The sequence below is a fragment of the Protopterus annectens genome, chromosome 16.part0 (assembly GCF_019279795.1).
Source record: "Protopterus annectens isolate FY-2018-M chromosome 16.part0, PAN1.0, whole genome shotgun sequence".
NCBI classification, from domain to species: Eukaryota; Metazoa; Chordata; order Ceratodontiformes; family Protopteridae; genus Protopterus; species Protopterus annectens.
In genome coordinates this window covers 261,457,910-261,481,659 of record NC_056750.1, presented here as the reverse complement: position 1 = coordinate 261,481,659, position 23,750 = coordinate 261,457,910, and the positions used below count along the sequence as shown (strand labels likewise).

Here is a 23,750-nt window from a genome sequence, read left to right as displayed (position 1 = left end):
GTGTGTGCGCTACTGTGTGTGTGTGTGCGCTACTGTGTGTGTGTGTGTGTGTGTGCGCTACTGTGTGTGCGTGCGTGTGTGTGTGCGTGTGTACGTGTGCGTGTGTGTGTGTGTGTGCGCTTCTGGGTACATTGTGTGCAACTAAGATGGTGAAAATTTTAGGTTTGTATATCACTAGCTAAAAGTTGAGTGTACCAAGTGACATTTTAGAAGATACAATGATAGTTAATTGGGCATATTTATTATTGTCTAATAGTGAAGGATACACCCCAAGGATATGATAGATATTTATTTTAATGGCTAGTAAGTTTTTATGTTTGTTTAGTTATTTTCATGTGTTTGAATGGTTTGTCTTGTTCTAGACAAATTTCTAGATTGAGATAGTTTTGAAATAGAAAAAAAAAATGAAAGGTCTGAGGCTGGTCTGTATCTGTATGCTTGCCCTCCCATTTTGTTAATCTCTAAGGTTTTATCGGGGGAAGAGGCCAGAAATTTATCTTGACAGCACCATTTTGGCCCAGACAACATTGTTTCTCCCTTCTGCAGAGCCTTGCAAAGTTTAGAAAAAAAATACTGCTGCACCAGCTTGTGGAACTCTGAACCTAGAGCAGGGGTTTGCTCAGTCATCCAAACCTGTGGAATCTAAAGCTGACAGTGCAGATGATTAGCATTCATCCCTTCAAGGCATATTTTTTTTCTGAGGATGTGCTTAACATGTTAACGTAGGCCAGCGAATCAAACACAGACAAAACTTTTGTAGCAAAGTGGAAAATGTTGTTCTGTTAGTGCAAAGGCAGAGGGCAGGACACAATGCCAGCGCTGGTGTCCCTGGTCCTCACCTGCTTGTCAGTCCTATTAAACACAGGGCTGTTGTCATCCTGTACAAAGGCACAAGCTTTAGCTATATCTACTTGCCTGTCACTAGAATCCCCAGTTTTCTCCCAGTTATCAGTTAAACAGGTTTAAAACATCTTTGCTTCTGTGGCTCCCGAAAAAAAAAAAGATATTGCTTTGCCTTGGGACCTTAATTTTGTGTTGGAAATGCTAGCTTATCCCTTGTTTTCAGATAGTTGCTTCTATTCCTATTACGTTTTTTTTAGTCTTGGAATTTTTGGTAGCTTTGACCACAGTTTCAGATTTGCAAGCACTCGTGTACCACAAATTATTTAATCTAGTCATTCATTTACTTTTGTTTTCATCTCACAACAGAACAAGGGAAAAGGATTTTGCATTCCCTAGATGTGTGCTGGCATTTGAGAATCTGCTTGGATGGGTCAAAGCAGTTCAAAAATCATGAGCAACTCTTTATAGCTTTTCTCAAAGGACGAGAGGAGAAAGGCAGTCAGTAAACAAACCATCTCAAAACTGATTGACCCACCACTGTTTTGCCTTTTGTTACAACTAGTTAGGGAAAACATTTCTAACCGAGTGAGAGCTTATTGTACAAGGGCATTGCTTACCATCACAACCTTCCTTAGAAGTGTAACACAGGACAATCTGAAAGCAGCTGCATGGGCCGTATGTCCATGCATTTGGTAAGAATTGCAGTTAATGCGGCATCTCCATAGCTAGGACGAGTTTTGCCATTGCCATACTGCAGGGTCATATGACCTTTGCTCTATCTGCAGGACAGCCATCTTTCCCAAAAGCCTTGGATGTCGATCCAGGAGTAAGTATTGTAGCAGTGAGTTACACAGTACATACAGTTTTGTAGGAATTTATAAATATAAATGCTGAAGTATGTACACTGTTTCAATACCATTTCTTTCCATCACCTTTTTGTTTCTTTGTATTTGGATTAGGGTAAATACCCAGATTACACTTTCCTCTCCCATCCTGTAAAATCAGGTGTCTCCCCTCCAAGAAGTAAGCTGTCCTTGCAGGTGAAGGCTTTGAGGGGTCCTTCTAGTTGTTTTCTGTCTGGGGTGGGCCATCCTTGGGTGAGTCATGCTCTGTCTACCAGGAACTGTTCCTGAAACTAACTGCAACAAAGACCTGAAAGTGGTGCTGCCCAGTGTCCCTTTATTCTACATATGCCTTAATGTCAGTAGGGGAGGGAGTCTACCGGGCCTGGAGTGTAAACATGAAAGCTCTGGTGTTGTGGCCAGCCATCAGGCTCCTGCAGGCAAGAAACTAAAGAATTACTACTACAACATAATAATACTCAAACATCTGCATTTATGGTAAGTTCCTAATGCAAGTGTACTTTCCTGCAGTTCTGCAGTTTTTAGCTGATATGTTTTATACGGGTTCTAACTATTCCACAGTCAAGATCCACTTCATCACCATTTCTAGTTTTCATTTGGATATGAATTCCTCTTCCTTAAATTAATTAAAAATAGTAAAGGCATTTGAAGGGGTGTGTGTGTGTGTGTGTGTGTGTGTGTGTGTGTGTGTGTGTGTGTGTGTGTGTGTGTGTGTGTGTGTGTGTGTGTGTGTGTAGAGCTTTTCATCTGCTTAAACATTGCTGCTCTCTGTATTATGAGACTGTCCTAGTTCTCTTTATTTGATAGCTGCTTGAGCTGTAGTCTGAATAGCCATGTGCTGCTTTTTGTTATCTTTGGTTATTGTGCTACTTTCTCATGTTTCTACTCTAAATCTTGGGTTGTGGATACAATGAATCAGTGTTGAAGTCCAGTACCCCGGTCAACAAACCTAAATAAAAAAAATTAAGAAAAAATGTAAAAGTAAATTTTGTGGGATCAACGGGTAGTAGAAAAGTTATTTTACCATCCTTTGCTGACACTTTTTATTTTACAGGGTGCTGAAGAACAAAAATCTCTGCTGATGGAGAAGGAGACTGAGCTAGTTAAACTACATGCAGAACACAATTCCTCACTAATGGAAATACGCAAGCTACAGCGATTTATAGAGACAAAAGATCATGAGCTGAGCGATTTACAGCAGGCCAAGGATCAGCTTGAAAAAGAGCTGTATGAAGTGCAACAACAGAAGAACCACAGTGACAAGGCAGTTAATGTGAGCTTAGTTTACTTTTTAGGGGGCTGGCAGGAAAATTGCATGTTTCACCCGTAGTCATTTTCACTTTACTTACTTTCCTCCTTTTATTCCCCCCCACCTTTTTGCTATTTGTAACATTGTTTTAATTGTTATTTAATTTTTGTTTGGCATTCCTTGTATACATGACGGCTTTGTCCAAGAGTGTAATGTGCAAGACTTTGAATGCTGCATTGGTCTGCCTTGCACTTTTCAAACTTAGATGATTTTGTAATTCTAATTTTGGGCCACTAGAGCAAAATGGCTTTGTGAGGTTGTTTGTGCCTTGTAGGGAAATTTACAGAGCTGCATGCTTTTACAATGGTACTGTAGTTATGCTTTAGATTTCAATTAAATTTTGACATCTGCAACGAAATGTCACGTTGTGCAAAGGTAATTCATGGTGTTTCGCAGTAATTCAAAGGGACTTCTGGACTGGTTCCAGCCCTTCGGATCCTGTTATGTAGGCATGCCTTAATTCCAAAACCCTCACTTCTAGTGTCTTTGTGAATGATGCCACTTGAAATCCATAACATTGTAAAGGGGAATGCTCACCAGTGGTGGTGTGCTATATTGCTTCTCACTCTTTCAGTGTGAAAAAGTTGCACTGAATGCTGATTGACACTCCATACCCTCCAGAGTGTCGTAATAACCAGACACCAAAGCAGAACCACTCCCATCACTGCCTTTATTTTCATTCAACCTTTGAATGATGTCTTCCACTGCAGGAAATGCCAGTTATCCTTCCTCTCACTCATTTGGTCTAATCATTTATTGTGGTTGAGAGCCAATCCCTGGAGACAGTCTTCATGGCAGTCACCGGAGTGTTTTTTTGCTGGCTATTCCATTTGTCTGTCGTACTTTTAATGCCCTGAGATCTCCTTTTAATCATGTGAGTCACATATGGCTGTTTAACGTTGTGGCTGACATGCATGTCTCCACAAACTTCTGCGGCATGCTGCAACACTTGCTTCCACTGGTGCAACTCGTACAATGGGATGAGCTGTCTTTCCCTCCGAGAATGGTGAGCTTTTGTCAGCCACTTACTCCACCCATGGCTTCTCCAGTGCTTGGGTTTCTACTTGACTACAGCTTATCTGTATCTTAGTCCGTGCTTTATCTGTTTACACCACAGAGCTGGTGGTGCCAAAGTTTGAAGTCATTGTGCAGTTATCTGCTTCTCAGTACAGATGACATTGGGGCATAATTGGAAGAAGGAGCATTATTTGAAAGTCTGTGCTGAATGTCATCATCAATAACCATTTGGTATGAGGCAGAGAAGCAGAAATATAAGGGAGCATGAGGTATGCTTTAAGGTCTCCAGATTTGGCTAACCTTGCATGTTCATCATTTGATCACTGATACAGTAGCATAAACTGTGGGGTCACATTCTTCCAAGGATTGGATGATTGGCCAGCTTCCAAAGCTTTAGGGCACCCTCCACACACCCTGACCACAGTAACTCAAGAACAGAGTCAGTGGTTAAGGTGCCAAACCTTCTGAACTTTATCAGTGGGCTCTTCCTTGCAGGCTTTGGGGGATCCACAGTTGGTTAGCAGGTCTTTAAGGCTGGGCAGATAAGTACTCCATAGGGGAAAACTTCCCATTTTTATCGATTTTTATTTGGAAAAGTTTCTGTTCTGTCAAAATGTATTGCTACGGCTAGTGTTTTTAGTGGTTGTTACTAAAACATTTTACCTCCAAACTTAAATTTTTATTCAGAAGGCAAGACTGCCTTACCTAGGCTCCACTACCTGCTTGTCAGACATTTGTTTTTTTCAGTAGAGACATGAACCTACCTACTGGCTTCTGTTTCCTTCCCAGTCTGCAAAAAGAGAAGTTGTACTGGAGGCTTTGTCTTGACACCAGCTTCTTCTTCATCTCAGCTGGCAATGAGCGACTCTGCTGTGGTAATATAATGGTTTCTCAGGCCGCTCATCAGTTTCTCTCAGTCCCCCTGGTGTTGTTCCTTGGAAGCCACTAAGAACCAAGAGGTCAGTACATTGTCTGCAACTGTTCAGTTTTTCAGGCAGAAGAACTGCTGTTGGCATCTGAGAAGGGAGCGAACCTGGTTTCTTTGTAGGGCCAGGCTGATGAGCTTGAATCCTGGGCAAAGGACTGTATTTTAGGTCACTGTTTTCAATTGGGTTCCCAAGAAGTAGAGGTTGGTCTTTAGTGAAGCCACACTGAGAAGCTTTGATTAGTAGAGGAAAGATTGTTCTTCAGGATGTTTTTTTTCTTGAGACTCTCTGAGAAAAACATAAGATTAGGTATTTTTCTTCACTTGTCACCTGGGGGGGAGGGGATTGACTGGGTTTTACTAAAGGTTTATTTAAAGTCTTTCAAATCTGTACATTCTGAGCCTTTTATTCATTTAAAAAGGAAAATATTTCCTCTCTTTCTGGTTCTGATTCGCAGCCTGAGGATCAGGACTCTTAAGTTAGACAATGATTTTCAAGTTCCTTCACCATAGTATGGGGAGTCTGACTCTGAGGATGATTTTCTTCGGATTCTTCACCTGAAGAACAGTCTTTTTCCTGAGTTTATTGTAGGAATAAATTATTTCAATGGGAACAGAGAAATGCCAGAATCTCAGCAAATGTATGATTTTTTTTCTCAGACTGCAACTATTCCTACTGTTTTGCCTGCATTCAAGGATGTTTTTCTTGCAGCCAGCATTTTGCCTGTCAGTCAGCTACCTGTCTCTGGGAAGGTTCCACAGATCCACAGATCTTTTTTTCAAACCCTAGATTTTACTGTGCTCTGAATTGTTTGTCAAAACATCATCTACATCTTACAGCAGTTGACTCTTCCTTCTAATAAGGATGAAAACGTCTTTGATAGGTTTTGGAAGAAAGTTTATATTTTCCATCTTATCCTTGAGAATAATGAATTGTTAGGCTCACATGTCCATGCTTCTGCTGGCTTTTGTCAATATGGGAGAAGTAAGTGCTGGGCCTCCCTTTAGAGAACAAGACATTCCTTAGTATCCTTGGTTATCCAAGCACTGCCTGAAATGGTTTTATGGCACTGCTGTTCCTCTTTATAGCAACTACGACTGAGTCAGTGATTAGATTTGCCTGGCTCCATTTGCAGAATCTACCAGAGGACATTAAAGCTGAGGTCCTGAATGTCACCCTGGATAAAGACGTGTTATTTGTCCCTTTCTCTGAGGTCTTTAAAAGATTTGATGAAAGAAAAAGGTAATGGGGGGGGGGGGTACCCAGATTTTTAAACACTCCATGCCAAAATATAATAGAAACTTTTTTTCCTATTCAGGTTTGTTTTATAGGAAACATAATGAACAGCTTCAGCAAGGAAGAAAAAAGCAAATGTTTCAAAAGTAATGACAGGGAGGATCAAAAAAAGAAGGGGGGGGGGGCCTCCAAAACCGATGCCAATCTAAAAAAAGCAGACTTGACTATAGGTCCCATCATGTTTTTTTTCCAATCTCCACTGTGGTAATTCAGTATCCCGTGGTGGTGGTGCTGTGATAGCGTTGTCGCCTCACAGTAAGACGCTGTCCGGTTCGAATCTCAACTAGAGTGTCTTCTGCGTGGAGACGTGCGTGAATGGGCATGCCTTCGTTGAAGGTTGTGCGTCAGGCCTGGCAAGCCGGTACGTAAAAATCAACTGCCAATCATTAGCGGACCAGAGTTCCGCTGTGGTGACCCCTAACCAGGAAAAGCCGAAAGACGCAAACAAACAAACTGTGGTAATTCAGTAAAACTTTCCCCAAAGTCTAGGTCTCCACTTTCCTCTCTGGCACCAGATGAGACCGAACACTTGATTTTAAGAATCATTCAGAACAGTTGCAACTGGTAGTCAACATCCCTTCCTCCTTTTCAAGGGATTCCTCTGAACCCATCCAGTCAAACCTCCCTGTTTCCTCTTAGCATAGATCAGATGCTGTCTATTATAGCACCCGTTCCCTCAGATTTTAATGGGGAAAGGATTTTATTCAAGAGTCTTGTGGCAAGAAAAGAAGGAACCTGGATACTATATCAAATCTTTTTGAACATTCACATCAAAATCCAAAAATTCAAAATACTCTTTCTGCAGTCTGTTACATCTCACACAGTCTGTTTTATAGTATTGGTGGATTTAAGGCAGTGCAGCTCCTACCCCCTTGCAGACTAACTATAGTAGTCTGAGAATTAGCAACTCAGCAGCACAATATGACCCACTAGGCTACTTGTATTCCATCAGAGCAAAATAGTATAGCAGACAAACTGTGCAGGACCTGGTTAGGAGACCCACAAATGGAAGATGCACCCAGGTCTTCCAGAAATTGTTCCAGATGTAGGGAACTCCTTAGATCAGCTTGGCACCATTCACAAGAGACAGTTAAAGAAATTCTGCTCCAGGATTCTTTGCTCAAAATCCTGGAAGACACTTTTCTATTTCCTTGGATAGCAATGTTCCTGTATGCCTTTCCCCCTGATAACTAGGGTTCTTTTAATGATTTGGATGGACTCTGCAAAAATGCTACTGGTAACTACCCTTTGGCCAAGACAACAGTGGTTATTTTTGAAAGTGGACAAGGGCAATGAACACAACCTCCTTCACAAGAGGAACTTAGTCTCACAGGGCAGAAGGATAGAGGTTATTTGATACACCCAACTTTGTTTCTTCAACTCACTGTCTGGGTAGTAGAATTTTAATACATTTTTATGCACCTATTTTCTGAGGATGTGCAGCAGGTATTTAAGGACGCTAAGAAACGTGCAACTAGAAAATCATATTTAACTAACTGGAAAAAGATTTTCTAGTTTGTGCCAAAGTAAGAGCCATGATTCTTTTAAGGCTTAGGTGCTTCTGTTTCTAAAGTATTTGTGTGAGATATTATCCTGTGGCCTTTCTTACTCGTTTGTCAAGATTCATCTCTCAGCTATCTCTACTTGTCTGCCCATCCCCCTTCTACCGTACCTCAAGTCGCACATTACATAACTGCTTACCTGGAAGATAGGTGGCTCCTTCTTGTGATCTTAATTTTGTACTGGAGAAGTCTAAACTTTTTCCTTTTGGACCTGCTCATGAGGCGGAGTTCTTATCTTGAAAAACAGAGGTTACTCATTGTTCTGAATTCATCAAGAAAAGTATCGAGTTACAAGGTCTTGGTGATTAAACCCCATCTCATCTTCCACAAAGGTAGATTACTGTTGCAATAGGAACACCCTTCTTCTACCTGCTTTCTTTCAATTGCGTTTTATGCCAGGATGTGAATATTTTTTTTTTCCTATTTCCCTAGCACATGCCTAGCTGACAAGTCTCTAAGCTTGTTTCCTCTGAGGATTTGACACCTTAACTACTGACTTTTATTTCTCTCTCTGAGTTGTACAGTGGAAGGTGCCTTCAAGTTTTGGAACCTGGCTGGTCGTCCATTCTTTGTCAGGATATTCCCATATGGGTGATTATCTATTTGAACATCTACTGTTAAGGCAAGTTTACTTATAAGACTGCATGTTTGCTATAGCTGTGATGGCTTTCACCCTCTTATGTACTGCCCTTGCATCAGAGAATTTGATTTCATGTTTTAACACTTGGTTGCATGACCTGTGAGAGATGAAAGTGGAGAGCTGACGCTTGTTCCTCCACTCAAGTTCAAACTGTGAGTAATCATTGACACTTTTCCCCACCCAGTGGTTTTGTCTGGCAAAGTCCTTAGCAAGTAGCTGTCCTACTTGAGGGTAGGTTTTGATTTAAGTGTTTGTACACATGTTCTTCTATTCATATGCTGTTGTGTCCATAACATGAGGGAGTCTGCCTCTGGTTGACTCGTACGTCCGGCCATTCTGCAAAAGTTAAATTATACTGCGAAGGTACGTGTGATGGCCCATATTACTCAAACGTCTGCCATAAACGGATGTCTGGTATAAAGCGGACATCAGCATGCACCTATATCAGAACTTTTCTGCCACCTGTTTGACTGCCAGCTCCGGTCATTGCTCGCTTGGAATAGTGACTTTGTGCTTGTCTGTGTTCAGATAAGTACCCCATAGGAGTTTTTGTTACATGTTCTTCGTGTTTCACTGTTGCAGTCATCACGTTTGGGTTATCTGCCTGCAGGTAGCCCTCAGTTGGCCCGAATACCAGGGTCTTGGGATTTCTGTGTCTGATGCTGTCACCTCTTCCATGACATCAGGTTGTCAGGGGTATAAAACATGCAGCCGACGCCATTACATCAGCTTGTCTTGCTGCACAGGAGCCCGAAGCAGAAGCAGTTCACAAGTGCCGGTCGGCCACTACCTGAAATTTTCATTGTTCGAGTTTCAAACCCGAAGTCTTCTAAAGCTTAGTACCCCGTTGGGAATCTTTTTTTCTTGCTCTAATTGATGTCAGAAAAAGTTAACAATGGTCTTGCCTGTGGAAAGCAAATACCTCACAGAGATGTTCATTCTTACTGCGTCACCTGTTTAGGCCCAGACCACGACGTTCCTCGCTTATTGTTTTGTGCCTTGTTTAATGCCCAAACTATTCGTCATCGGGCTATCTTTGTCTCTAAATTCTTTCGCTCTCGTTCTCTGTATTCTGAAATGGCTTTGATAAGCCATCTGACTACCGATCTTCCAAAAAAACTCAAGGATAAAGACAGACCGCATAGGTCCAAAACTGCTGACGACACTTCCTTTAAGCTAGTCGCCAGTCCACCGGTACTCAGTGAGGTGTTTTTGCAGCCCCTGTTAACCGCTTCTACAGATTCGCAGCCCTCTGCTGAGACCCATTCGGAGTCCGGTATGCTGCGAGATGCTTCATATGTGGAACCTGCGGATGTCTCTACCTTGGATGGGTCCAGAGCCGCTGTGCAGGCACCGGCTTCTGAGGGTGCATTCCGACTTTCTGATGTTCGTATTAAACAGTTTACTTTGTTTCTGACTAAAACTACCTAGTTTCTCAGGCCCAGAGTTCGCACTACGCTTAGAAAACAGATGACCAAAATGCATGCTGAAGCTCCCATACCACGGAAACAAATGCTTAGAATAGCTGCAGGCCTTATAACTTTAATTAGGGGAAGCCAGCCTTCCGCCTCTAAAAGACAAAGGATTGATTGTTCCTTATGATTCTACAGACCATGAGTCTGATGACTCTGATCCCTCTGATTACCAGGACATTCCCTTATCTACTTATGAGGATTCAGATGCAGAGGATTCCATTTCCTCTGCCTCCCCTCCAGAGGACTTTTCTTTTGGTGAAACCTTGCATTCCTTAATAGAGCATTTCCACTGGGAATGCCAGGACTACCCACAGTCCAAAAAGACTGAGAATTTTTAGACCTGCCTCAGCACAGGCCTCTAGCTATACCCCCCCCCCCCTGTCCTGGATATTATAGAGGATGTCTTCATGGAATCCAGTCTTACTCCTGATACTCTACCACCAGCTCCTAGAAAGTCTGATAGGTACTACAGAGTACCTGACTCAGACAAATTTCTCTAAGAATCCCACTGCTGGTCCAGAGACCTAAAGGTATTAAGGCTACTACAGCCAAAAACACTACCTTTTCAGACAGGGATTCTAGAGCTTTAGACAGATGGGTAAGAAGGTATATACCTCTGCGACTCTTGCTATAAGGGCTTTAAATTGCCAGTTTCACATGTTAAAGTACCAGCAGCATATTATGGAACTAATTAAATAAAACATTTTGTTGATTCCTGATTGTACAGAAAATAAAGATTTGCAAGAGTTAATGCATTCTGCAAACCAAGTTAGAAAACATACTTTGCAGTGTGGTTTTAATGCCTTAGAAGCATCTTGCCGAGCTGCTGTCACTGGGTCTGTACTGAGAAGGCATGCTTGGCTAAAGGAACTAATCTTGCCAGACCATGTCAAAGCAAAATTACTAGATGCTCCATTAAACCAGGAATGTTTGTTTGGCACAAAAGCAGAAGAAGTTCTTAAAAAGATGGAGGAAAAAGCTAAATCTATGCAAAATGTTAACAATTTCTTACGGGTACAGCCACCTAGATTCAATAGGCATTGGCCTTCTAAAAACTGGTCCTTTCCAGTCCCTCCCAGGCCTTCTCAGTCCAAACCCAGGGGCAGCAGACCACCAAAACTACAGTCTTTGGGTATGTATAGATCTTAGCAATGGAGTGCTCCCACCTCGAAAACAAGGAGTGGTAAGCCACCCCCTTATGGAAAAAGTTCACAATGACTTGTCTATCATCCTTCCCAGCCATGCCCAAGTTACTTGCACCCCAAGGAGGAAAACTCTCTCTGCATGCAAAAAAACTGGATGTCCATTACCCAGGACAGATGGGTCCTAAACATTGTATCCCAGGGATACAGATTCTACTTCACTCACTGCCAACACCAAGCGGGTTTGCCAGACCTTTCTCCAAACCAGTGGACAGAAGCTCAAAAGCAAGTACTTTCTCTTCTCAGCATCAGGGCTGTTCAACCTGTTCCAGTAGAGCAAAGGGGACAGGGTTTCTACTCCAGACTGTTCCTGGTGCCCAGAAAAGAGAGCTCATGGTGCCCTGTCCTGGATCTGTCCATTCTCAACACCTTCCTAGTGGTCCCAAAATTCAAAATGCTTACACTGCAACAGCTGCTTCCTATGCTAGCCAAGGACTCCTGGCTAGTCACACTAGACTTAAAATAAGCTTATCTGCACATCCCTATAAGGGAATCTTGCAGGAAATATCTAAGTGCTTAGAGCCTACCTTGACAGATCAGTTCTCTGCACTTCCCTTTGGCTTATCTACTGCGCCCAGGGTATTCACAAAGTGCCCGGCTCCAGCCATTGCATACTGCAGGCAGAGAAATGTTCAAATTTACCCATACTTGGACGATTGCCTGATTCAGGCGGACAGTCAGGAATTGCTACTTCAGCATCTGGCATTTGTAAAGAGACTTCTAACCTCTCTGTGGTACTCTATCAACAAAAAGAAATCACATCTGGTGCTCGGACAAAAGATTGTATTCCTCTGGGCAAACTTGAACACAGCTTCCCAGCTGGCATTCCTCATTCCAGAAAAGCAGGTTTATTTGATGGCCACCAAAATCCAGCTATCTGCAAGAAAAATACTGCAAGCCCTAGGGCTCATGGCCTCATGCATTCTACTAATTCCATATGCAAGACTGCGTATGAGGAAGCTTCAGTGGTACTTAAAAAGTCTTTGGTGTCAACATTCTCAGGACTTCGAATCACTGATTCCTATCATTCCTTGTCCAAGGGCAGAGGTCCTTTGGTGGGCAGAGGCTTGCAACCACAACAAGGGACTTCCTTTCATTCAACCCCCTGCCGCCCAGACCTTGACAACAGAAGCATCAGACCATGCATGGGGGGCTCACATGGCAGGCAAATGCATTCAAGGCAAATGGAGCCCAGGACAAATTCACCTGTATGTCAGTCAAAAAGAAATGTTAGCTGTTCAGAATGCTCTGACAGCCTTCAAACTTCCAGGACAACTCTTGATAAAGACCGAAAACACCACAGTTATGTGGTACATAAACAAGCAGGGGGAACTCATTCCTACCCATTCTGCAGGTTTGCCATGGCCCTGTGAAACACAGCCTTGAGCAACCAAGTGCACCTGCAAGCTCAATTCCTGCCAGGCAAACAAAATTCACTGGCAGACGACTTAAGCAGAAATCTACTGGACCCACATGAGTGGAAACTGGAACCCAACTCCTTCAAACTTCTAATCAACAGGTGGGGAACACCAGAGGTGGACCTCTTTGCCTCCCCCCAAAACCATCAATTGAGCAAATGTTGCACCAGAAATTCCCACAGCCAAGCATGGTGAGTGGATGACCTATCCTTTACATGGGAAAACCTCTCAATTTATGCATTCCCCCTCTGCCCCTTCGCTCAAAAGTACTACTCAAGATCAAGCAGGACAGACCAAGGACGATCCTTATTGCACCAGACTGGCCATGCCAGCAGTGGTACCCACTCCTATACAGTCTGACAGCAGTGCCACCCTGGCACCTACACCAGACCCCATCCCTGCTATCCCAGCAAGAGGGACATATTTTGCATCCTCAGCTGCAAACACTGAACCTTGCAGCCTGTCTTATTCCCTGAACACACTACCAGCAACCCTCAGCAAACAGGTGCTGGAAGTCTTCCTTGAGGCCAGAAGGCCTAGTACTAGGAAATCCTATTCAGAAAAGTGGAAAAGATGCTGTTCTTGGAGCCAGTCTCTAGGAAAGGACACAGGCATGCCCTCCTTACCTCAAATCCTAGATTACCTAGCAGATCTGCTCCACATAGGCCTGTCCTCCTCATCAATTAAGATTCATGCCTCTGCCATCTCAGCTCATTACGATACTGAGCCACGTCTCTTTTCTCACCCTCTGAATCAAACAGTTCCTGAGAGGAGCTAACAATTTAAGACCCCCCCCCCGAGGAGAGCTCTCACTCCTGCTTGGGACCTTAACTTTGTACTAGAGAAGCTCACGCTTCCCCCTTTTGAGCCTGCTGCTACGGCAGAGTTAAAATTCCTCTCTTGGAAAGCAGCCTTACCTCTAGCCATCACTTCAGCAAGAAGAGTATCTGAGCTACAGGCACTAATGGCTGTGGAACCCTTCATTATTTTCCATGCTGACAGGGTCTCCCTCAGGACTAACTCATCATTTATGCCCAAGGTGGTATCCAGTGTGGCTTTAAACCAATCAATCCATTTACCAACCTTTTCCCTAATCCTCAGAATAAAGGGGAAAGGATCCTGCACTCATTGGATGTGCACAGACAGCTCAGGTTCTACCTTGACAGAACTAAGCCTTTCAGAAAATCTGACCAGCTGCTAGTCAGCTTTTGCTACAAGGGCAGAGGACAAGGCCATTTCAAAGCAAACCATTTCCAAATGGATAGCACACTGCTTCAATTTCTGCTACAAACACCATGGTAAACCTACCCCACAGGGGATAAGAACTCATTCCACTAGGGCTACCTCAACTTCTACAGCATTTCTCAGGGGAGTCCTTACCAGGGACATCCTGGAAGCTGCAACCTGGAGTTCTGTACACACCTTCACAAAGCATTACCACTTACCTGTATTTTATAAATCCAGAGCTGGATTTGCCACAGCAGTCTTACAAGGCCTGCTAGCCAGCCCTAATACTTCTTGAGTGCCTCCACCCTTACTCAGCTTTGGGAATCAACCCAAGTGTGATGACTGCAATAGTGAAACACTAAGAACATAGTACAGTTGTGTACACTTACCATAAATGTAGATGTTAGTGTATTCATTGTTGCAGTCCTGGTTACCCTGTCTCCAGCCCCCTGACTTTTCTAGTCTTTCTACCTGATGATCATCGTGCATACAGCTGCAGTAATCACATATGGGTTCTCCGCCGTCAGGCGGGTCCTCGGTCGGCCGAATTCCAAAGTCTTGGTCCGGCGTCAGTTGTTGTCGCCTTCTTCCCTGACGTCAGTGCGACAGGGGTATACAAGTCACAGCCGATGCCATATTCTTCAGTCTTTTTTGCCGCGCGGTGCCCGAAGCAGAAGCAGTTCGCAAGTACCAGTCGGCCAGCTCCTGAATTTACGAAAAATTGGAAACCGAAGTCTTCTTTAAAGCTAAGTACCCCGTTGGGGAAACTTTTCTTGCCTCAGACCGATGTCAGACAAAGTTAACAATTGTATTTCTTGTGGAAAGCAAATACCGCATAAGGATTTCCATTCCCTCTGCATACCTTGTTTAGGCCCAGACCACGACGTCTCGGGCTGTCGCTTTTGTGCGACTTTCAATAAACGCACTATTAAGCGTCGGGTGGAGTTCGCCCAACATTATTTTGGTAAAGCCTTTGATTATAAAATGTCGTCGGATACTCAGACTACCGTTTTGTCCAAAAAACGCAAGGACAAAGACCGACACGCGAGGTCCGCGGTCTCCACCGACACCACGCCAAAACCGGCTACACGTGGTCCGGTTCTCAGCGAGACGCCTATGCAGTCCCTGACTACCGACGACACTTCCTTGGCGGTGTCTTCTGTACCTGAGACCGCAGGTACCTCGGCCCTTACTCAGACTGCAACCACCGAAACCACTGTTAGTGTTGAACCTCCTAATGGGGACAGGTCCACTTCCTCCCAGGGTGTATTTAGGCCCTCTTCTTCCTTTTCCATTAAGGCCTTTACTAAGACCAAATCAGCCATGCATCCCAAGAGGCCTGTTGCACAGGGCCCATCCCCAGGCCCCATGCCTAAAAAGCAGGTGCTTAAAATGGCTGAGGATTTAATTACCCTTATCAGGGGCTCCCAGCCCCCTCCAGACAAGAGACCCAGAGTGGAGGAAGATTCCTCCTCTTCTGAATAGGGCTCCATTGTCTCAGAACATTCTGATGTAGAGGAACACTCGTACTCCCCTTATGAAGATTCTGATGCAGAACAGTCCATTTCTTCTGTATCTCCCCCAGATGATTTTTCCTTTGGGGAAACCTTGCACACCTTGAGGGAGCACTTCCATTGGGAAGGCCAAGACTTTTCTGATTCCAAGAAAAGGCTTAGGGAATTTCTTTTGTTACCTCAGCACAGACTTCTGGCTATACCTCCTGTCCTGGACATACTTGATGATGTTTACTCGGAGGCTTGTCTTAATCCGGATTCCCTGCGTCCTGCCCCAGTCAAACCTGATAGGTACTACAGAGTTCCTATTTCTCACCAATTTCTGTTCAAAAGCCATAATGCTGACCCTGAAACCATTTCTCAAGGTCCCAAGGGAATGAAGGCCTCTACTGCCAAGAATCCACTACCTTCCGAAAGAGAATCTAGATCCTTAGAAAGGTGAGGAAAAAAGGTATACACCTCGGCCACCCTAGCCATGAGAGCCTTAAATTGTCAGTTCCATATGCTTAAATATCAGCAGTTTCTGTTATCACAATTAAGAAACAAAATGTCTCAGCCTGAACAACCAGATTTGAAGGAATTGCAGGATATGATGCATAGCGCAGAACAAGTGGGTAAACACACCTTGCAATGTGGCTATGATGCCTTAGAGGCCTCAAGTAGAGCTGCTGTTACAGGATCAGTTATTCGTAGACATGCCTGGCTTAGGGAACAAAGCTTGCCTGATCATGTTAAAGCTAAACTGCTAGATGTTCCTTTACAAAAGGATGTGTTATTTGGTACTAATGCTGAGGAGATACTACGAAAAATGGAAGAAAAAGCTAAATCTATGCAAACTGTCAAGGCCTTCCTACAGGTACAGCCACCACATTTTAGCAGAAATTGGCCTTCTAAAAACTGGTCCTTTCCAGCCACGGACAAGCCCCAAAGAGGTAGATACAGGCACACAAGGGGCAGAGGACAATCTCAAGGATCATATAGAGGCAGACAATGGCAAACTCCAGCACCAAGAGGTGGCGAAGACAGTGCACAACAATACAGAAAGCAAACCCAATGACTTCCTCCTTTTCCTGCCCAGCAATTCCCAGCTGGCAGCTCCCCTGGGAGGAAAGCTGGCACTATTTACAAGAAACTGGCATATTATCACAACAGACAAATGGATCCTGGACATTATAAACCGAGGCTACAGATTTCATTTTCACACTCTTCCAAAAATGAGAGGCATGCCAAACCTGCCACACAATCAAAGGGTAGAGGCGCAAATACAAATTTCAAAACTCATGGAAATGAAAGCTATTCAAGAGGTTCCTACTCACGAACAAGGTCAAGGTTTTTATTCCAGACTTTTTCTGGTACCAAGAAAAGGAACCGACTGGAGACCCATTTTGGACTTATCTATCCTAAATACATTTCTACTCGTACCAAAATTCAAGATGCTCACATTGCAGCAGCTTCTTCCCATGCTGGGCAAGGAGTTTTGGCTGGTAACATTGGACCTCAAGGAGGCATACCTGCATGTCCCAATCAGACAAAGCTGCAGAAGATACCTCAGATTTCTTGCAGGTTCAATCCACTATCAATTCTCTGCATTGCCCTTTGGCTTATCTGCTGCGCCCAGAGTATTCACGAAATGCCTGGCCTCAGTAATTGCATACTGCAGACTTCAAGGGATACAAATTTACCCTTATTTGGACGACTGCCTGATCCAAGCGGACAGCAAGCACACACTTCTGGAACATCTGGCTTATGCAACACGGTTACTGAATTCTCTGGGATACACAATCAACAAAGAGAAATCCAGGCTAACACCATCTCAGAAAATAACTTTCCTGGGTGCCATCTTGGACACAAACACCCAGATGGCCTATCTTACGCCAGAAAAACAGGGGCAACTAACTCAGTACTTCAAAACATTAGCAAATTGTACCAGGCTTACTGCAAGGAAAATCCTGCAGGCTCTGGGTTTCATGGCATCTTGCATTCTTTTAATCCCATGTGCAAAGTTGCATATGAGGAAACTTCAGTGGTACCTAAAAAACCTATGGTCTCAACACAGCCACAACTTGGAAACAATAATACCAATAATTCCCTGTTTGCAAAAGGAATTTCAATGGTGGGCCCAAGCATGCCAAACAAACACAGGCCTCCCATTCTGCAAGCCTCAAGCAAATCAAGTCATCACAACAGACGCCTCAGATTACGCCTGGGGGGGCGCACATGACAGACAGGTGCATTCAGGGCAAATGGTCCCAAAAGGAAAAGCACCTTCACATCAATCAAAAAGAAATGCTAGCAGAGATAAATGCAATTACAGCTTTCAAGGACCTCATGCATCCAGGACAATTGCTTATAAGAACAGACAACACCACAGTAATGTGGTACATAAACAAGGAGGAACACATTCATATCCCTTGTGCAGACTAGCCATGACACTTTGGAACTTGGCTCTGGAATGGCAAATCGAACTTCAAGCACAGTACTTGCCAGGTTTGGAAAACACGCTGGCAGACAATCTAAGCAGAAATATGACAGATCCACACGAATGGAAGTTGCATCCACAGGTGTTTACAAAGATAATCCAAGCGTGGGGAAGGCCAGACATAGATCTCTTCGCCTCCCACAGGAATCATCAACTGGAAAAGTTTTGTTCAAGGACCTTTCACCCAAAGGCCTGGAGAGTGGACGCCCTTTCATTCAGTTGGACAGGATGGACAGTGTACGCTTTCCCACCTCTGCCTCTTCTACCCAAGGTGCTCTTGAAAGCAAGAGCAGACAGACCGAAGATGATACTGATTGCTCCAGACTGGCCAAGACAGCACTGGTACCCACTCCTAAGGAGCCTAACACATACTCCTCCCTGGCCACTACCTCTAATGCCTCTTCTGCTGACTCAGCACAACTACAAAACTCTTCACAGTCAGCTGAAAACACTCAATCTCGCTGCATGGAAAATTCCTTAACACCACAACAGACCCTACTCACCAAAGAGGCGCAGGATGTCATTCTGGAGGCCAGGAGGCCATCTACTAGGAAGACTTACTCCGCAAAATGGAAACGGTTTTGCTCTTGGAATGAGAAAAAAGGCCAGGACCCTAGAAAACTGAATTTGCCTCAGGTATTACAGTATCTAGCTGAGCTGCTGAACAGTGGACTTTCATTTTCCTCCATAAAAATCCATGCCTCGGCCATTTCTGCAGAATTCAACACGGATCCACCTTTATTCTCTCACCCACTTTTAAGACAATTCCTCAGAGGGGCTAAGAATATAAGACCCCCAAGGAAACAATCAGTGCCAGCCTGGGATCTTAATTACATTCTAGAAAAATTAACATTGCCTCCCTTTGAGCCAGCTGCCTCAACAGATTTGCAATATTTGTCCTGGAGAACAGCTTTTCCTTCTGGCCATTACCTCAGCTCGTAGGGTTTCGGAACTAGAAGCCCTCATGGCTGTACAGCCCTTTCTCATCTTCCATCAGGACAGGGTCTCCCTTCGAACCAACCCGTCATTTATGCCTAAAGTGGTATCCAGGGTAGCTTTAAATCAAGCCATACACTTACCTACCTTCTACCCCAACCCTCAAAACAAAGGGGAAAAGCTGCTCCATTCCTTTGGACAGAACAAAGCCTTTCAGGAAATCTGAACAACTTTTTGTGTCCTATGCTGTAGGAGCTCAAGGAAAGCCTGTTACCAAACAGACAATTTCAAAATGGATAGGCCACTGCATACGATTCTGTTACTCCTATCATGGGAAACCTGTCCCTGTAGGCATCAGACCCCACTCCACCAGGGCCACAGCTACCTCTACAGCCTTCCTCAGAGGAGTTCCTACCAAAGATATTTTGGAGGCAGCCACTTGGAGTTCTGTACTTACCTTCACAAGACACTACCACCTGCCTTTATATTCCAAAACTAGAGCAGGCTTTGCTACTGCTGTGTTGCAGGGCATTCTGGCTCATCCCAGTTCCACCTAGTGCCTACCACCCTGTGCGTAGCTTTGGGACTCTACCCATATGTGATTACTGCAGCTGTATGCACGATGAACATAGTACAGTTTTGTACCTACCATAAATGTAGATGTTCGAGTGCTAATACAGCTGCAGTACAAGTTTCCCTCCCTCCTTCCCCTCTAGGTAAAGGATTAGTGGCTAACTCCTCCTCATACATCCTATTTTGGGTTATCCTCCTATGGTGTATTTGCTTGCAACTACTCTTTTTTGATGACATTGCATTGCTTGAATATATATATATATATATATGTACACATACATATAGCTATATAATTTATGTATTGCCTTCCTTTTGGGGGCACCTGACATCTGGGGCAAGAAAGACTGAAGAATATGGCGTCGGCTGTGACTTATATACCCCTGTCGCACTGACGTCAGGGAAGAAGGCGACAACAACCGACGCCGGACCAAGACTTTGGAATTCGGCCGACCGAGGACCCGCCTGACGGCAGAGAACCCATATGTGATTACTGCAGCTGTATTAGCACGCGAACATCTACATTTATGGTAGGTACAAAACTGTACTTTCTCTTTTTGGCCATATCTTATGGCTGTGGTATTTACTTTTTACTGGAGGTGTTCCACACCATGTAATTGCTTCCTATTTTGGGGGCTGCTGACATCTGGGGCAAGAAAAACTGATGTAATGGCGTCTGCTGCAAGTTTTATACCCCTGACGACCTGACGTCATGGAAGAGGCGACAGCATCTGATGCAGAAATCCCAAGACTCTGGTATTTGGGCCGACTGAGGGCTACCTGCAGGCAGATAACCCAAGTGTGATGACTGCACCAGTGAATACACTCGAACATCTACATTTATGGTAAGTGTACACAACTATACTTTTCTTGCTGCTGTCTTATGGGTTAATGTCCGGTAGAAAAAGCAAGTGTTGGTGTAGAAGACAGGTTCCACATAGACTCACACGAGCTCTGCCGATTCTGTTTGGGCAAGACCACAACCATACCACTTGTGAGATCTGTCAAGCATTTGTATCTAAAATTCTTAGGAGCTGTTAGGATGCTCTAAAACTTTACCTAGAGAATCTGCATTTGAATCGCTTGGCTAAACATGTGGACCCGACATCGGGAACTTCGGAGGAGCCGCCCACGAAAAAGAGCAAAAAGTCTAGGCCTGATCCTACGACTGCACCCTTTATTCCGACTATACCTCTCGAGGCTGGTGAAGTCCCCGAGTCTGAGTTGAAATCTGCAGACCTTCTACTGACAGGTAACCAGGGTGAAGCCATTAGGTGGCCGCCAGCATATTCCAGAAGGAGTCAACAGGCATCTGACTCGTGCACTGGAGGAGAACCAAGGCTCCTCTCAGAAGGCCTGCGAGGGTTTTCGCAGGAAGACGTTATTTCAGATGTCGAATGTCGCCCAACTTCCGATCTGCCTCCTTTTCACTGAATCTGACACTTCTGTATCAGAAGCTATCAGAAGCTCTCAAAAAGAAGCAGTAGAAAACAAAACATACTGCCCCTTCTCAGCCGACCATATCATCAGACTAAACCCCTGACTGGCAGGTATTTACCTAAGGCCTACTTAATGACTTCTTAGCCTTACACCAGACTTATGCTCCTGCCCAGGCCCCTTCACTCATACTCCAGAGTAAATGTTACCTGATATTTTCCTCTAAGGAAGAGGATTCTTCATGGGATGAATCCCTCACTTACACCTCCTAAATTGCTTTTCCTCTGGGGTATGCTTCCCCAGAGGAGGAGTCCAATGGAACCGATTCCCCTGGGGAAGACATTACATTTGTAAAGACCATAGGTCAAATGAAAGACTTTTTAAATGGGACTGCAGTCTGGTTAGCAAGACCCAAAAGAGGTATTATGACCGCTTACAAATTGAGTCCCCAGACCAGTCTGTGAATCCTCCTTTGCATCTTGCATTTTTGGCTGCCTTCCTAGCTGCTTCAGACCCCTGATTTTTAACTGCCTCCAGTCAAGCGTCCAGCCAGATTTTATAAAGTCCGTGAAGATGCCAAATTCCTCTTCAAGGCCCCTTCTGTAGATCCATCAACTATTTCTGTGGCTGCAGATAAAACGTCTAAGCTTCTTCCCTCCACTTCCTTACTCCCTTCGGATAAGGAAAGTAGAATAATGGAAAGATTTGGCAAAAAAGTCTATACCTCTGACACCTTAGCTGTGCGAGCCATAAACTGTCAAACTCTTATGGCCGAATACTCCTTGGCCATCCTCACGGATACCATTAAACAATTGGGTGACCTACCTTCCCCCAATAAAGCTAAGATCTCTAGCCTGCTAAATTCCTGCAGTCAAGTTATTAGACACACTATAAAGTGTAGTTTGACGCAGTGGCGGCTTCAGCAAGGGCTGCGGCCTCCGGTTCTGTCATCAAGCGATACTCCTGGCTTAGGCTGTAGCCTTTACCAGATGACATAAAATCTAAACTGATGGACACATCCTTGGATGATAAAGCTTTGTTTGGTTCAGCAGCTCTGAGCTCTGGCCCTTCAGGCGAAGGGCAAAGAACATCAAGACCTAAGGCTCATATTCGTGTCCCCAGTTCCTCGCTTCAGGGGAATTACCCAGCAAGAACAACCTTTGTGAGAAGGCCTTCTAGACAGATGTTCTCCAAAGGGAAAAAGATTCTTGGAAGTAGACCCTCTTCCAGGTCTTCTCCCTCTTCTCCAGCTCAAAGACCGCCTTTTCATGCCAAACCTGGTAGTGTGCGACTACCAAAGCCCAGCTACCCCTCTCTCCCTGTCCTTCCCTGCTTGGAAGGAGATTACCCAGGACTCTTGGGTCCTCTTAATCATACAACAGGATTATTTCATGTTGTGGGAATCCAGACCAACCTTCAAAGGCATTCCTCAACCCCCTCAAGACCAAATGGTTTACTTTCCTCCAGTCCTGCATGCCCTACTCTCGCAAAGTACTGTCCAAGAGGTAAAAGTTTCTATTCCAGAATGTTCCGGGTCCCTGGAGACCCATCTTGGATCTGTCCCTTCGGAATACCTTTTTCGAGGTCCCTCCTTTCGGATGCTGAACCTTCCTAGTCTCCTTCCACTGATTCTTCCTCAGGCCTACATGGTGTCATTAGATATAAAGGATGCCTACCTGCATATACCAGTCCATCCACTCTTCAGGAAATTCCTTTGCTTTTCAGTGGGTTCTGCCCATTGTCAGTTCTGTGCTTTGCTATTTGGTCTCTCTATTGCCGCAAGAGTGTTCACAAAGTGTCTAGCCCCAGCCATTGCTTTTGCCAGAATGGAGGCGATCCACCTCTTCCCTTATTTGGATGATATTCTCATCCAGGCATCATCCCCACAGATGGTCCAAAAGCACCTGGACTACACCATCTTCCTTCTGAGACACCCGGGGTTTGCCATAAACATCAAAAATGTTCTCCTACTCCCTCCCAGGATCATGTGCTCTTAAGATGCAGGATTGTCACAGGACAAATGATGGCGTGTCTTCCTCCAGACAAGATTCTGTCCCTCACCTCTTATTTCCAAGGAATTCTTTCTCTCTAAACCCTGTTGGCCATGGAGTTTCTGAGGCTCCTGGGATTCATGGCCTTCATCATTCCCATGGTACCCTTAGCAAGGTTACACTTGAGGAAGTTTCAGTTGTATCTAAGGACAGTCTGGAAACAGCACCTGCATTCCCTGGAGTTTATGGTGCCTTTTCTCTGCCTATCCAGGGAACTAAAGTGGTGGATTGCCCAGATTTATGCCAGTCCAGGTCTTGCCATACAACCCCTTCCCCCCTCAATCATGAGCTGTACACAGATGCTTCAGACTCTGGTTGGAGGGCAACCTTAGGAGACTGCAGAGTGAGGGACACATGGACCCTTCCCCAACAGAGAGAGAATGCATAAACATTGAGGAGGTGAGAGCTTTGATATTTGCCCTCCAAATCTTCAAGGCTCAAATCCTCCCAGGAGTGCTGAGATGGTACACAGACAACACCACTGTACTGTGGTACATCAACAAACGGGGGGGGGGGGGGGGCAAAGTCCTATCTCCTATGCAGATTAGCTCTGCAGGTGTGGGAGATAGCCCAGCAGAGAGACATATCCCTTCTAACCATCTACATACACTCTGTAGAGAATGTGATGGCAGATGCTCTAAGCAAGTCCATGACTCCATCCCACACATGGATGTTAAACAGGGATGTGTTCCTGGACCTGGTCCATCAGTAGGGTACACCTCAGGTAGATCTATTTGCCTCCCTCATGAACAGACAGCTCCTAACTTACTACACCAGGATACTCACCCCTGGGACATGGAAGGTGGATGCTTTTTCCTTTCCATGGAAGGAGATGTTCGCTTATGCATCCTCCCCTTCCCTCTCATACAAAAAGTTCTGCTGAAGATTTTGAGTACAACCTCAAATCTTGCTGGTGACCCCCCCCCCCCTTTTGGCCAAGGCAGCACTGGTTCCCCCTTCTACATCATCTAGCCAAGGGCAATCC

At 44.6% G+C, this 23,750-nt stretch overlaps 1 protein-coding gene across 5 annotated transcripts in view; it reads left to right on the top strand.

The window, feature by feature from the left end:
* Positions 1 to 23,750, top strand: part of LOC122791042 (myomegalin-like) — a 3,200,315-nt gene that overhangs the window by 743,795 nt on the left and 2,432,770 nt on the right. For all 5 annotated transcript variants that reach the window (XM_044058817.1, XM_044058818.1, XM_044058820.1 and 2 more), the window contains exon 13: positions 2,761 to 2,979. In XM_044058817.1, the coding sequence (XP_043914752.1) occupies positions 2,761 to 2,979 (219 nt within the window). The remainder of the gene's footprint in view (positions 1 to 2,760; positions 2,980 to 23,750) is intronic.